The sequence below is a fragment of the Ambystoma mexicanum genome, chromosome 2q (assembly GCF_040938575.1).
Source record: "Ambystoma mexicanum isolate Mex_15411 chromosome 2q, UKY_AmexF1_1, whole genome shotgun sequence".
NCBI classification, from domain to species: domain Eukaryota; kingdom Metazoa; phylum Chordata; class Amphibia; order Caudata; family Ambystomatidae; genus Ambystoma; species Ambystoma mexicanum.
In genome coordinates, this window is record NC_090924.1 from 522,060,815 (window position 1) to 522,076,109 (window position 15,295).

The 15,295-nt window shown below is 47.3% G+C and overlaps 1 protein-coding gene across 2 annotated transcripts in view; it reads left to right on the top strand.

Moving 5' to 3' along the window:
• MICALL2 (MICAL like 2) overlaps window positions 1–15,295 on the top strand; it is a 316,518-nt gene that overhangs the window by 101,555 nt on the left and 199,668 nt on the right. For both annotated transcript variants that reach the window (XM_069647644.1, XM_069647643.1), the window contains exon 3: window positions 14,384–14,525. In XM_069647644.1, coding sequence (XP_069503745.1) covers window positions 14,384–14,525 — 142 coding nt within the window. The remainder of the gene's footprint in view (window positions 1–14,383; window positions 14,526–15,295) is intronic.

Below are 15,295 nucleotides of genomic sequence, written 5' to 3' on the forward strand. Positions count from 1 at the left end.
AATCCTTAATACCGCATTCCCAAATTGTTGCCTCTGGATTTTCCTTCTGAGATAACTGTTATTATAATACCCTAAATGTAGAGAGTGGGGTTCCCTGTGCCTTTCAGAGACACATTATAATTAAAGATTAACAGGTCACCAGACTGATAAAGGCAGACAATTTAATTTAGATCAGAGGTGCAGAAGTTAAATTCCTACCTCTGATCAAAGCAATGGTTACATGGAAAAGGATATCTTTGTACAGTAAATCTACCTAATTGGTTCTTGTAAAAGGATATGCTTTGGTTAAGGGGGCACTTAGTAACAACAAAGACCCAACTCTTCAGGAATGGAAGAAAAAGTGCTCTGAGATCCTGTCAAACTTGGATGTTACCGTGTCAGCTGGGCGACAATCCTATGTCTGTGAAAATAAAAATATGGGGAGCCGACTGGATTAAGACTTAAGATGACTGCTAATTGCCTAAACTATATTCTGACCATGTGTTGATGTGTAGACCTTACAATGCTCTTCCAAAATATTTACAATTTCCGAACCATCTTCTTCGGATTCAATACACGAGATTTCGTCTAAATCTATACCCTACAATGGTAGGATTATCTACAAACAGAAAAGGCGATAACAATGTGTCCTGTATGCTGTGTAAGGTAAAGGTAAAAAAAGATAACTCTTCAACACCTGACACTCTTTTGCTCCGCTGTGACTGATCTAAGATCTAGACCTCTTGGTAGGTTGTTTTGAGAATTTCCGGGTAGCCAGCCCCGAAGACCTGTGGAAAATGATAATGCTTGGGGAGCGGGAGTCTGTGATTGTTGCTTTGATCAACTTTCTAACTGAAGTATTCAAATTAATTGACTTGAACGAACTCATCTATGAGGGGAGGAAAAGGAAAAAGACCCAATATGAATGTAAGGTTAGAAATGATAGAAATGTATTTTATTCTCTTTTCTGTTTTGTTAATATGGTGAAAGGTTTTATGTTAAGCCAACCACCTATAGATAAATAAATTGCTGCCTCTGCCTGAAGTGACTTTTTGTCCCAACAGCTGTCGGGTGCACAGGTGAACCTTGAACTTTCTCTGTGCCAGAGCAGATATAGTGTGGTCATGCCAGTATACTGGATACAGCAAGGCATCTGTGTGCACTATAATACTATGTTTTTGCCATGTAGAATTTTCTAATTGGGGGCTGGGGCCTGAATACCAGACCTCCCTTTCAGAAACAGAATTCCCTGCATCATTTAAAACGGTAGGGCTTTCACACCTTTGCAGATGGCACTCTGTCACAAGTACAACGGCAACAATGGAAAATAAGATATTTACATAATTGATGAGGAAGTACAATTAAATGGATGAATCGAGTCTCATTAATGACAATAACCTAAATAAAAAAGTGAACGATGACTACGCGAAAATGGGTAAGTCAATAGTATAGGTTGGTGGTGGCTAATCACAAGCCCTTTGAGGGGACACACTGGGAGCCGAAACTGCAGCCTGATGAAAGCAGTGTAGAATGCCAGTAGTTGTTATTGAGTTGGAGAAGCGGCAAATAGCTGGATCGCAAATGCCTCCTATCACCTCTTTGGCATGTAGGGTGTAGTGGATTTCAATCAGGCGACGCACACCTTATTCTTGGCCTAGTGTGCAGGGTGCAATTGAAATGCTTATGTTTTTATGTTAGATTCAATATTGAGATGGTACACCACTCATATCACAGCCCCTTTTCAAATACCCCGCGTCACAATGGACCAGGAACCAAGCTGGTTGGTAAAATATAATATTTATTTATTTGAAAATTCAAAAGAAATCATACACTTTGTAATATGGGGCAGCAATCACCAATGGGGTGATGAGAACAATAGGAATGCAAGCAATACACTTAGTTTAACCTTCTATTGACACATCTACAAAACACCAGACAATAGGAGTACTTTTTGATTTTAGGAAAGATAGCACTCAAGTTAGAATTTCCCCCTTCAATGTTCCCTCAACCCACAAATAATTAATTTGAAATGGATATGTAGAAACAGCAGGTAATCAGGAATGACAAATGGAAAACGGAATTGAAGTCCGACCTTCCCTCCCCAAACAAGAGAGAAAAACGGTTTTTAAACCCTGGCAGTGCTAAAAAAGACACTCGGAAATGGTTCAATAAAATAATGAATGTGTGTGAAAAAACAATGAAGCAAATATAATTCTTCACTAAAGCAACAATGTAAAGGTACAAACAATCCCAAGCGATGGATTAGCAAAAGCTTACAGTTTGAAAATGAGTGGCAGGGTTTAAAACATGTTGCAGCAAATGACACGTTGCAAACTTTGCAAACTTTTGCAATTCCCGCCTGAAATTACCAAAACGGTTTTCAATAAAATACACTGATTTAGAGTGTTGAGGCGTAGCTACAGATCATAGGTACAATATGGAAGTGAAAGTAAGTCTCTAGCTGGTAAATTGAATGAGTTATGCAAGATCTAGAAAGGTGCGTTTTGAGAAAATGGAGCGGTGAAAAAGGAATGGAGATCAGTTTTGACAAACAGTGTTGCTCTACACTAGTGCATTCAGGCTAGGCCACCAAAGAGGGACACAGTAAACTCCAGGGTTGATTCACGCGTTCAACCCTAGCTTCCCAGCGCCCGCCCTGGCGGAACCAGTCCGATCACTCGGAATAGCTTAGGATTTCACAAAACAAAATTACTACAAAGCGATGGCGCTAGCACTAGAAATCAATGACAGGGTGGCAAGAATGATTGTGACATTTTGAACAAGGTATCGGGATAAAGATAAGGTGACTTAGAGAGTGGGATGAGAACAAAGACAAGATAGGCTATGGGTTTAGGTAGGGTGGCAATTGATACTCACAGTCCACTTTTTAGTTCTTGGATTCTGGACAGTCAGCATTCTGGTCACCACACAGATCTGGTCTAACAAAGCACAGCCGGACAAAATCAGTGGGACAGGATCAGCTGGGCAGTTCTGGTTACTGTGTAGCACTTCTGGACTGGCAATTCTGGTCACTGGATAATATAGGTCATCAGGATAGCAGGATGGCAGCAGCATGCAGCGAGTGGCAGCAATCCAAGCTGGATCAGGATGCCAAAGGTACCACTGCTTTCCCCTTGTTAATGGGGAATTTAGTGGATTTTTATATGGTATTGTAGGCCTTGCTGGGAATGGGATCAGCACTGCGTGGGTGCTGCAGTGGACCCTGGAGTAGGATCAGCAATGCTTGGCCTTGTAGTTGGAGTCTGGATCTGGAAGATGACGGGTGCAGGAACGCAGCACTGGAAATCAGTAAGAGTGTGTCTAGAGTCTTGTCAGGGACCCTTGCTTATAGTGCAAAATTACATCATCAAAGTAGAGGCTGGGCAGGGTTAACTACACATGCCCCTAAACTACTTGGATTGGGCAGGGGTGCTAGTCTCTGCCTTGCTCTCAACTGGTTGGATTTCTAAGGGAATTATGTCAGGTTTATGAGGTGAGTTTTACAATGTCCAAAAACTACTTCATTTACTTTACTGACAATCAGATTTTGCCAAAAACATACATTTATACAATTGGAATCTCTTGGCAAATTATACACACAGGTTACATATGATGTGCAGCACATATCAATCCAATCCTCCAGTCTGTGCAACCTTGTTTTGCCTTTCTGGTACATTTTGGTAATTCTAAACATGAAAGATTTGGCCTAACATTTCATAACTTTGTACACAAATGCGAATTATCCCCAGGGATTTATGTACACAATTTTATGTTTACAACATTAATACTTTCCTTGTAATCTGTCATATTTCATAACTTATATTCCCCATGCGGCAATGAGTTCTACCAAGTCTAAAAAGAAAGCGCATAAAATCATATTTGAAACTGCGAATTTTATTACATTTTTACTAATTCCTGCTGCAGAGAGTCTTTAACGTTTATTTATAAAATAGTCTTTGGAACCAAAAGACAGTCCATTGTCACTAGATCATTTTTTCTTCCCCCTCCAACTGCAACCAACTGTCATTTCCTTCAAGGCAAAGTGGAGGTTTCTCATCTTAATTAAAGGTTTTATTGCCCCTTCACACTTGACAGGTTAGTGTCCCAGGACTGCTATTGTCCCAGCCTGGAGCACAGGTGAATGTCTGACGAGCGTGTGAACTTTCTCTGTCCTGACCCATTCAAAGTTTTTCAAGCTGGCAATTATTAGTTTCGTGTCCTGGAAGTTTATGGGGTGTCTCCCTTCCTTGGGGAAGTTTCAGGCTGGCAACTGGAATAACTGTTTTTTTAGAGCTTGCAACTCCAGCCCATGTGTTTTAAACTCTTTAATTTCTTATTTTCGGTCCTGAATTAAACAAACTTGTGAAAGAAGATAGCCTATGTGTGTATTATCACCACTAACCTAATCCCTTTACATTGCTAAGTAAGCAGGCTTTCATCAACAACTTTGTAATCGGGCCATTTTTTTTCCTCAGTCAGCAAAGCCCATTTTTCCACATGTGTTAAAAACTGCTAGCATTGAGCCCATTTTTCCACATGTGTTAAAAACTGCTAGCATTTCTTTCTTTAAATTCGGTTTGGCCGCTCCCTCAGATGCCCACACTGTCTTTTCAGCTGTAGTCATTTCCTTGAATGCAGGAGTTTTATCTAAACCATAGATACATTTGACACGGACCTGGCTCAGAGAGTTAAAGTCTCTTTGAACTGCTGAGACTGGATACTTTTTGGAAAGAAATAAATGCGTGTTCCCGTGCAAGTGAAGTAAAGTTGCTTATTGATTTCTCTCAGAGTTGGTTTGGCTGGGCCTGTCACTCAGGAATAATGCTTGGTTGTTCTGAAGCACAGTTAAACACACAGGGCTTGTGGTTTCAAGAAACAGAGGGAATTTAGCATCACAGCAGCATTTTTTTTTAAAGGGGATTTTGACTTTTTCAGCAAAGCAACACTGCTTTTTCACTTGATTCCATTTATATGTCTCGGATCACACTGGCATACTTTTTCAGTGTGTCCCCTTGTTCCATCTTGCCTGAAGTGTGCTAGGTAGGATGGTGCAGCCATATTTTTGTTGCTGCCAAAACGCAGTTTTGAGGTCCTGGTGCGCACAGGAGCCAGCGCAGCAAGGTTGCTGTTTCTTGCTCAAATGCAGCTTAGTAATGCGGGGCAATGTCGTTGAGTGGGTCAATATATCCCATAAGGGCTGACTGAATATTTACCAGCTGGTGTGGCCCATTGGAACATGTTTGGGTGTCCCCCTTGGCTACAGCTGGGAAACAGTTTGAGGCGTCCAAGGGGTTTTTAAATTGCAATGGAGGCAAAAGAAGGCAGTGAGGGTGTACATTGTCGGGGGGCAAGCAGCCAGCAGGGGCTTGACATACTGTCTGTCAGCTGCCTCATTCTGTCAGCAAGGGTCTAGTATAGGCGAAACCAGAGTATGAAAGCAACAGGGTGTGAATAACGCTGTTGGATACTGAAAAGCCAAAACGACTGATGACCTGACGGTTCCCGCAATGACCTGTAATGTGTGTGTTGTAAAGCATTTCTTTAGAGGAAACCAGAGTAGAAGAGCAACACAGTGGGAAGAACTCCCTGCTGAATATTAAAGGCCCAGGGAGGTGACGGCATGCAAAGGAGCCTGTAACATGTGCGCAGGAAAACCTAGTACATTTAATTTCGAGTGGATTGGGTCCTCCGACGTATTCCATATCTGTCAGTAATCACTACAACTGTGCTGTTTCGGAAAATCTTTCGGCGTCTGCGTCGATGATGTTGATACACCGTCCTCGAGGACCTCCTCCAATGGCCGATGTCACCAGATATTATAGGTAGGATGCACAATGCCCATAGCCTCAGTTTCATTTTTTTCCGCGAACGTGTTCACTTTGGAGATCTCGGCGCGCCTCGACTCTTTGGAGTTTCTGTTCTTTCGGTTCTTCACAATGAACAGGTTTGAAGTTTATCGGGATGTCTTCCTCTTCTTCCACCCCGCGTCCGGGCTTCAAGAAGTGTGGGTACTGCGGGTCCAAGATGTTGGTGACGGACTCGCACAACGCCTGCCTCTGGTGCCTCGGGGAGGCCCACGACACGGATGATTGTGTCGACTGCCAGTCGCTTACGTCCAAGGCCTTGCAGGAGCGTAAGAAGAAGCTGTTGGTGGGTAAGGTGTCCAAGCCCCAGAAGGCGAGGTCCACTGGGCTTTCGACGGACGATTCGAGGGGCAACTCTCCACATCATCGTCGTAGGTGTAGGGGGTCTCGGTCCCGGAGTTGGTCCCGCCACTCCTCTGCCTCTTCGAGGCACTCACGGAAGCGCCGTCATCGGTCGCTTTCCCCGTCCTCGTCCAAGGACTCTGCCTGTCGGCGGGTTGCTTATCCCACCAAGCATGCGACTCCGGAGGAATGGGCTTCCTTCTTGAATCGCAGGGCACGGGTCCGTCCGCGCCTCCCAGTGGGGTCGGGCGTGACCGTGCTAGAGACACCGCTCGTACGCCTTCGGGCTCGGGTGGTCGTCACGATTTGTGGGAAAGGTCCCACTCGGACAAGGGGAATCGTTCTAGTAATGCCCGTGCCAGGTCCCGGTCCTCGACGCGCTCGAGACCGTGTGCACCTGTGAAGTCTTCGAAGAAGACGTTGACGCCTATGGCGCCGAGGGACTCTCTCGAGGCTTAGCCTCCGAGGAAGTCGTCAACGCCATCGGCGCCCAGGCTGTCGAAGGACACGCTTGAGGCTCCACCCTCCAGGACTGGTTTGAAGCCGTCGATGCTGTCGGCGCTGTGCTCGACGTCGATTCACACGCCTTTCGAGGCTGTCTTGTCAAAGGTACCCCGTGGCACGGTGGAACCTCTTAGAAAGGCTCTGGCCAAGGCCAAACATGTCTTTGTCCCCCCATTCTGTGCCCACTTTCCACCATCTGGATTATATTTCTGAGGTGGATGAGGGTTCTGAAGATGGGATGGTTCCTGATACGGTACCAGACGAGATTATCTCGGGACATAGCCAGATTGAGGACCCGCGTCAGTCGCTGCACGACGCCAGTGGTCTTGACACCTCTCCGGAGGTGGAGTTCTGTAGGCCTGAGCCTGGCACCCATGCCGAGTCCTCGTACCGGCGCCTTATGTTGAGGGTCACCGAGTACTTGGGGGTGGTCTGCTCCACCAGGGGATTTTCTGCAGGATGATCTGACGGATATACTTGACCAAGGTCCACCAACTGACCCGGTACTGCCATTCCATATGGCTCTGCAAAGAAGGGTGGCGGCGGCTTGGACTGCTCCAGAGTGTCTCCCGGCAGTGGGCAAATCTTTGCCGCGAAAATACCACCCAGCCAGTAGCAACCCCTGCTACTTGACCACGCACCCCACTCCGGAGAGTTTGATGGTGCAGGCGGCAACGGCCCCAGCAAAGCAGGCGTCGTATCCTACCATCCCTCTGGATAGGGACGGCAATCGTTTTGATGGTTGGGCAAAGAAAGTGTTTTCTTCAGGGTGTATGGCTCTTCAGGCAGCCAACTCCGTATGTACCTTGTCACGTTTCACGCACACTCTGTGGAACTGTTTCTTTAGCAGCTGAACATATTCCCGAAGGGGACGAACAGGATGGTTTTCTTGCTATGATACAGCATGGCAAGAATGCCATGTGTGAGGCCGTTTAGTCGGGTCTGGACATGGCAGATTCCGTCAGCGGGTCCATGGCGACGAGCACCGTAATATGCAGGTTTGCGTGGTTGCGGAAGTCGGGGGTTTGCTCCTGATGTGCAGGCCCGGCTCCTCAACATGCCCTTTGATGGTGTACATCTTTTTGGCAGCAAGGCTGACGAGAGCCTTGAGAGGTTGCAGACCTCAAAAGCTGCAGCGAAGTCGTTGAGCGCTGCAGTTCGACAACCTCCGCCTTTTCGTCCTAGGGGACAGCAATGGAGAGGAGGTTCCTTTCGTTATTACTCATCCTTTAGTAAAGTGAGAGGAGCTGCTAGTCAAAGGGGCCACCGTAGGAGTGCCAGAGGTGGAAAACAAGGTACTCGAGGTGCCAAGGCCGCTCGGGCAGTTGCCTCTTTGCCCTCGGGCAACGCCGCTTCAGCTCAGTGATGAGGTCATGTCCCATGGATCGCAGTTTGGGGGAAGGCTGGCGCAGCATCTTTGTGCCATTACTTCAGATGTGTGGGTTCTGGAGATCATAGCCCATGGTTACTGTCTTCCCTTTCGGCAGAGGCCTCGCGACAATCCACCAGGGAATCTCTTTGAAGAGTCCGGATCCACTCCTTGCGCAGGAAATTCAAGCCCTGCTGGAGAAAGGCGCCATAGAACTGGTGCCTGTAGCGGAGAGGAACAAGGGATGGTATTCCCCTTATTTTTTGATTTCGAAGAAAGACTGGGGATTGAGACCCATCATAGACTTGCGCGGTTTGAACAAACTCCTCAGGAAGGACAAGTTCAAGATGGTTACTCTTTCTCAAGTCCTCCAGGCCCTTCAACTTCTGGAATGGTTGGTGTCTCTCGACCTCAAGGACGCTTATTTTCATGTGCCGATCCATCCAAAGCACAAGAAGTACCTAAGGTTCGCGGTTGGCAACGCGCACTTTCAGTTTCGGGTCCTGCCGTTCGGATTGACCTCTGCCCTGAGGGTCTTCACCAAGCTCTTGGTAGTGGTGGCAGTGCATCTCAGGAAAGGGGAGTCACGTCTACCTCTACCTGGACGATTGGTTGATCAGGGCGCGCTCTCCTGAGCAAGTCCTGGATCATCTGTCCGTCACCTTCCACTCCCTCCACAAGCTGGGCTTCTCCCTCAACTTAAAGAAGTCCCACTTGACGCCAAATCAGCGGCTCGAGTACATCGGAGCAGTGCTCGACACGTCCCGGGGGCAGTGTTTTCCTCCCCAGGTGAGGGCTCATCACATTCAGCAGATGGTGCACAAGTTTCAACATGCCCAGAGTCTCCCAGCGTTCAAGTTCTTGAGGTTGCTCGGCCTCATGGCATCCTGCATTGTTCTGGTGCCAGAGGCTCGACTGCGGATGAGATCTTTGCAGTGGGCACTCAAGATTCAGTGGTCACAATCCTCCGGCACGATGTCGGACCCCGTTCAGGTGCTGCCCTCGGTCACCCAGGACCTTCTGTGGTGGGCCGTTGAAGGCAATCTGATGAAGGGGGCTCTGTTTTGGCTTCCCTGGCTGGAGGTGACGATCGTATCCCTCATGGGATGGGGAGCTCATGCCAACGAGTTGACAGTCAGCGGTCGTTGGTCTCCGTCGGAGTCCAGATTCCATATCAATCTGTTGGAGGTGAGGGCCGTCAGGCTTGCCCTGAAGGTTTTGCTGCAGACTGTGCGAGGAAAGACTGTCCTGATTCTGATGGACAACACAGTGGCCATGCACTACCTCAACAAAAAGGGGGGGGGGCAGGGTCACTTCCTCTGTGCAGGGAGGCGATACAGCTCTGGTTTTGGGCCATCCAGCAGGAAGTTTCGATCTTGGCAGTCCATCTGGCCAGAGACAAAAAAGAGACGGCGGATGCTCTGAGCAGGCAGGGCGCGATCTCTCACGAGTGGGAGCTGGCTCAGGAGATTCTCCTGGAGATCTTCGCCCTTTGGAGGACCCCTCAAGTGGATCTCTTCGCCTCCCGTGTCAACCGGAAGTGCGAATGTTCTGCTCGCGGGAGTTTCCTCCAAGAGGAGCCTTAGGAGACGCGTGCGTGGTGGAGTGGTCCTTCCCACTGCTGTACGCGTTTCCTCCAGTCCCCGTCATCCCGCAAGCGCTGCGGAGGTTACGCAGGTTCAGTTCCCGGATGATCCTCATTGCTCCGGCATGGGCCCGGAGGACGTGTTACCCGGACCTTCTCGACTTGTCCATCTGCCCTCCACGTCATCTTCCCTACCGAGACGATCTGCTCTCATGGGTGGGGGGTCAGGTTCTCCATCCAGAGGTCAGATCCCTCAACCTTCACGCTTGGCTCCTGAAAGGGTGAGGTATAAGGATTTGGACCTACCTGAAGACGTGATGGAGGTGTTGCTTTCGGCCAGATGGCCTGCAACAAAGTCCCTGTATCGTTGCCGTTGGAGAAAGTTCTGCGATTGGTGCAGGGTTAAGAATGTGGATCCTTTTTCATGTGACATTCCTGTGGTTCTGTCTTTTTTGCTTTCTTTGGCCCACAGGGGCCTGCAAGTGGGTACCGTTAAAGGTTACCTGACGGCGCTGTCCATATTTAAGCGCTCGCCTGAGAGTGTTCTTATTTTAAAATTCCTTTAATTTGTCAGTTTCAGAAAGGGCTCACTAATGTGTTCCCTCAGTCACCTTTCCAGGTGCCTGGTTGGGATTTGAACCTTGTTCTCAAGTTTCTGATGGGTGCTCCATTTGAGCCTTTACATTCTTGCCCTTTGAGACTGCTAACTCTTAAAACTGTATTTTTAGTTGCGGTCACTTCCGCTCGCAGAGTGAGTGAGTTACAGGCACTTTCAGTTAAGCCACCCTTCACTGTGTTTCATAAGGACAGGGTTGTCCTTAGAGTTCGTCCTTCTCTTCTTACGAAGGTGGTGTCGGAATTTCATTTGGGCCAGAAGGTCATTCTTCCGGCATTTTATCCTCCTCCACATCCTGGCAAGGACGAGGAGAGGCTCCATAGGTTAGACCCTAGGAGAGCTTTAAGTTTCTACATTTCACGCATGTCCTGGGTCAGAGTGGACGATCAGCTCTTTATTGGTTACGCTGGAAGGTGTTTGGGACAAGCTGTCACTAAGCAGACTTTGTCTAGATGGATTATCTTGGCAATTTCTGAATGTTACCGCTTGGCGGGTAAGGACCCTCCGGTAGGCTTGCGGGCCCATTCTACTAGGGGTATGGCTGCCTCTACTGCCCTGCAGAGGGGTGTACCTATTCATAACATCTGTGAAGCAGCCACTTGGGCTTCGGTCCATACTTTTGTACGTCACTACTCCCTAGATTCCATCCATGGGCAGGATCTGGCCTTTGGCAAGGCGGTCCTTTACTCTGCAATTTGATTGGGCATTCTAAATTTGTTTATTCTAAATTCTTTTCCTACCTCCTTACGTTGGTACTGCTTTGGGAGTCTGTCATAGATATGGAATACGTCGGAGGACCCAAACCCCTCGAAGAACAAGTTACTCTCTACCTGGTAATGTTCTTTCGATGGGATGGTCCGACGACGTATTCCATATCGCTCCCTCCCTGCCTACCCCGCTACAGAATTTCTTTTGCGATTGCAGCTTACGTTTCCGCAAGGCTTTCTGTGGTCATACTGGTAGAAGATTGGTGCCACACGTTCTGGGGGAAAAAACTACAACTGAGGTTATGGGCGTCTTGCGTCCTACTTATAACATCTGGTGACGTCGGCCGTCGGAGGAGGTTCTCGAGGACGCCGTATCGACGTCATCGACGCAGACGCCGAAAGATTTTCTGAAGCAGCACAGCTGTGGTGATTACTGTCATAGATATGGAATATGTCGTCGGACCATCCCATCGAAAAAACGTTACCAGGTAAGAGTAACTTGTTCGTCTTAAATTAAAGGTTTATATTGCTGTGTCATCAGACTTTACAGACGGGTTGCTGCCTGCATCCCCCCCAGGCTTGGGGCCCATTTCAACTGAGAAATGTAATGAGCCCGGTCATCATCCCTGTTGGCATGTTACTGGGGCATTCTTTTTGATATCTCTGGTCCTGCTAGCCACCTTGCTTTTTCTCTCATTTGGATAAAAATGTGGAGTTATTCACTCGCCACATCTACAAAGAATTTGGAGATTAGCATGTATCACATCTAGATACCGATGCCACTAACCAACCCACTAAAATTCTCACCCTTTTGCATGCTCCTCCCAAACACAACCACACCTCTAAACCACAGCAGGCCGCGCAAACTTCACTACGCCGCAACAAAACAAATTGCACATAGCCTAGCACAACAGAAAATGACCGCTACCAACCCAAAAGCACACCTAAGCTCAGCGACGGTGCTAACAAAACTGAAGCGGCCAACAGCTCATCGCTGCTCTTTTGCACATTTTCCGCTTTCTCCTACTAACGCAACCCACGCCCTTTCCATTTCATATCTGCCAGGGGACCACTCCCGTGGTGATGGTGCACGATACAAATGTCCATTGACATTAACATTTGGCAATCCTGAATGGCATACCCCCCTCTCAGAATTGTTTACAAGAATCGGGCGCATCCAATTTCTTGTTTAAAGCGTGGCTTTGCATGCTTTCAGTTGTATACCAAATCGATGGAAGGTGCCGAGCACAATATTTAGTTTGAGGGGTCACTACATTTAACTCCCAACACTACCCCCCCCCTTGAAGAACTATTGGTTAAATACATGTATTGGCCTCGATATTGGGAAGGTGAATTTCTCTCTCGTTATCAAAGAACAGAACATCTTTGGTGTATCCATACGCTGGCATGAAAGGCAAACCTCTTTTATAGATAGTTGCCATTGACTTTCACGGGCCGCTCCATGGTTGTAACCACAGGAAGGAAATGTGGCTTTTTTTTAAACGCTTGACATGTGAGGCTGGCGACTCCCACTTCCGGGTCCTAGGAGGGGTCTTGGAGCGTGGTCTGATGGTGCAGGTTTCCATGCATTCCGGTTCAGACTGGCCTGCAGGACATTAGGGCTGTGCCGGAATGGCCATCCCAGTTTCCCAGCTTGGACGGTTTTTTGTGGACCCATTCGTATCAGCCTGGAGCACCTTACAGATAGTAGTTTGACTATTAATGAAAAAGATGCCTTTAAAAATGTTGCCACTTTTTACCACACATTTTACTCAAAAATGCAACCATTATACTATTCCGACAGCTTATTTGGAAAGTTAGCACACTTTTATTTTTCTGCTATACGGTTTAGATTTGTTTTTATTGGTATTTATAGAAACCCTGTCCAACCTCGTTTTGAAATCCCTTATCCAGAGACGCCGCAGCTGATGCTGGACCTTCTGTGGCCTGTGGAGGGCGGCTGCATATGTACCTACATGTGGCACACTTTGAAGTTGCCACATTCTCCAAATGGGAGAGCTTCCCAGTGAAGGAAGCTTTAGCGACGATTTGGTGAATATCTAACTTTGAAGTAATCTGTGATATACTGTTTTAGCCCTAGATGCTTCGATTTGCAGTGTATTCTCCGTATTTTACCATTTTGTTTCTCATTTGCTTTTTTAATACGTGATTGATGTCCAACGTTAAATGCCTGCTGTAACAGCTCCTGCTTTTGTCACAGCTGAACCCCCACGAACTGACTTTTAGTCGGTGCCCGCATTCCTTTCCGTACCATGGCTCTTTCCTGGAATATTGGTGACGCACTTGTTGTTTGGCTTTCCAGCTGCTGAGGTGGTTGGCGTGCCCCGCGCGACACTTCCAAAGGCCTGGAGTAGGTCCATGATGCTGAATGCTCTGCCTGTTCTCGGAGTCCAGCAAGGGAGCGCCGTGGCCTTAACTGTGGTGGACTGCCCCACTCTAGACAGTGGTGCTCTGTACTCCTTCTCATTTGGCATCCCTTTCATAGATGTGCTTTTTCTCTCATGCGAGCCCCTCAGTCTAGTGTACTGCATTATGCAATGTTGCCAGCATTAAGCGAATTATTCAGAGTGAGCAGAGAAGCCCGCTTTCAGTAGATGCCCATTTTTTCACTTTTAATTTTTTTAATTTCTTAAGTGCCAGGCGATTATTGAAGTCTATGTAAAAAGGACGAGTATACTCGTCCTTGGCAGTTAATTTGATTTCATGATTTTGCTGCTTGCACACTGCCCTTGCAGTTGGAATGGTCTCTCTCTCAAATCTTTCATTTTCTTTTACATTTGTTTCCTTACTAAATATTGTCTACACAAATAATTGTATACGCAGACTACTGGATCCAATGAACTGGAATATAAATTGGCACTGAGCAACAACCAAGAGTGGCCTACATTCACAAATCTAAAATGATGACATTTTATAACAGACTGGCTGCCCCGAGTAGTATCTGGGGCATACATTTTGAGAAAACGTACTTGAAATAGTTCATTTTAGAGCACACTGGGTAAAACTATCCAACTGCACACTGCACCAAGTTCTCAAAGTGTCAGACATTGGCCCACATTGACCTGTTGTGCAGTCTTTTGGGCATTGCCCTTTAAAGCAGATCAAACCCAAATAATTTTTCTCTAACAGGACCCCGATAGCCCCACTTATCACTATTATCTGTAAAGTTGTGTTCTATTTTTAATATTTTCTCCTCTTATTCATATTAGATATCTGTCCTTCTGAAGGCACCATGTTTAAATTGCCCCCCCCCTTTGAAGAGGTGAGATGGGTAATCATTCAATGTGTATCATGACCACTCCCCCCTCTTACTGTTATTTGAAGGTGGGGAAATGGCTGTTTGGATATTGGTGTGTCCCCTAGTAGCTAACCGTTGTACGCCTGCTCCCGCTACAGGCGTTCCGGGTTGCTGAGGAGGAGCTGGGGATACCGGCTTTGTTGGATGCTGAGGATATGGTGATGCTGAGGGTGCCGGACAGGCTTAGTATCCTGACCTACGTGTCGCAGTACTACAACTACTTCCATGGACGGTCGCCCAGTAAGTACCATTTGATTTTGCCACTCCTATTGCCTTCGTCCTTGTACCACCTATTTTAACTAATTGGGTGTCGTTCAGGAAGTCCACTGTTACTTTTTCCTTTGAGCTTTGCTTTTGAGGAATTCATTTCTGAAGGCAGTAGAACAAAATAACAAATGATGATGTTTTCTGCGAATTGATCTTGCACCACAAATAATTTGGAGCTGTAGTAAGAACTGCTGTTACTCCTCGTCGTTTGAAGGAGTGGACCCTTGCAGACACAAGGTGTGCCCATAGTGCCACTCAATGTCTTGCGCTGCTCTTTCCTAGTGTATGTGTTTACAAACTATTAAGTATCATGGAGCAGGACAAGGGAAACATTTTCAAAAAAATGTGTTTGCAACACAACACTGTTTTTACATTTTTTACGGGCCCCGGGCCATTACCCCTCCATTGATGCCCGTGTCATGGGTACATAAAGCCATTAGCACCCATCCCATGGGCTGGGGCGAAGGGGCTAATTTACAGTATTTTTGCTCTGTTCCAAGATGGCCACCATGGATGGCTACATGCGGAGCCCCTCTTCCTTTTCCATAACTGCCGTCGGGAGCAGAGCGGAAGGTGCGGTTGCAGCGGCGAGTGCCACTGCAGCTGAAATATGGTAAGTGGGGGGGGGGGTGAGAAAAAAATAAGGGGACAGAGGGTGGGGGAAGATAGCGGCGGGTGAAGCCAGGTGGCATGGAATGTGGGCTTTCACCACCGGTTCAAGCCAGCTTTCCTAGGCTCCCCCC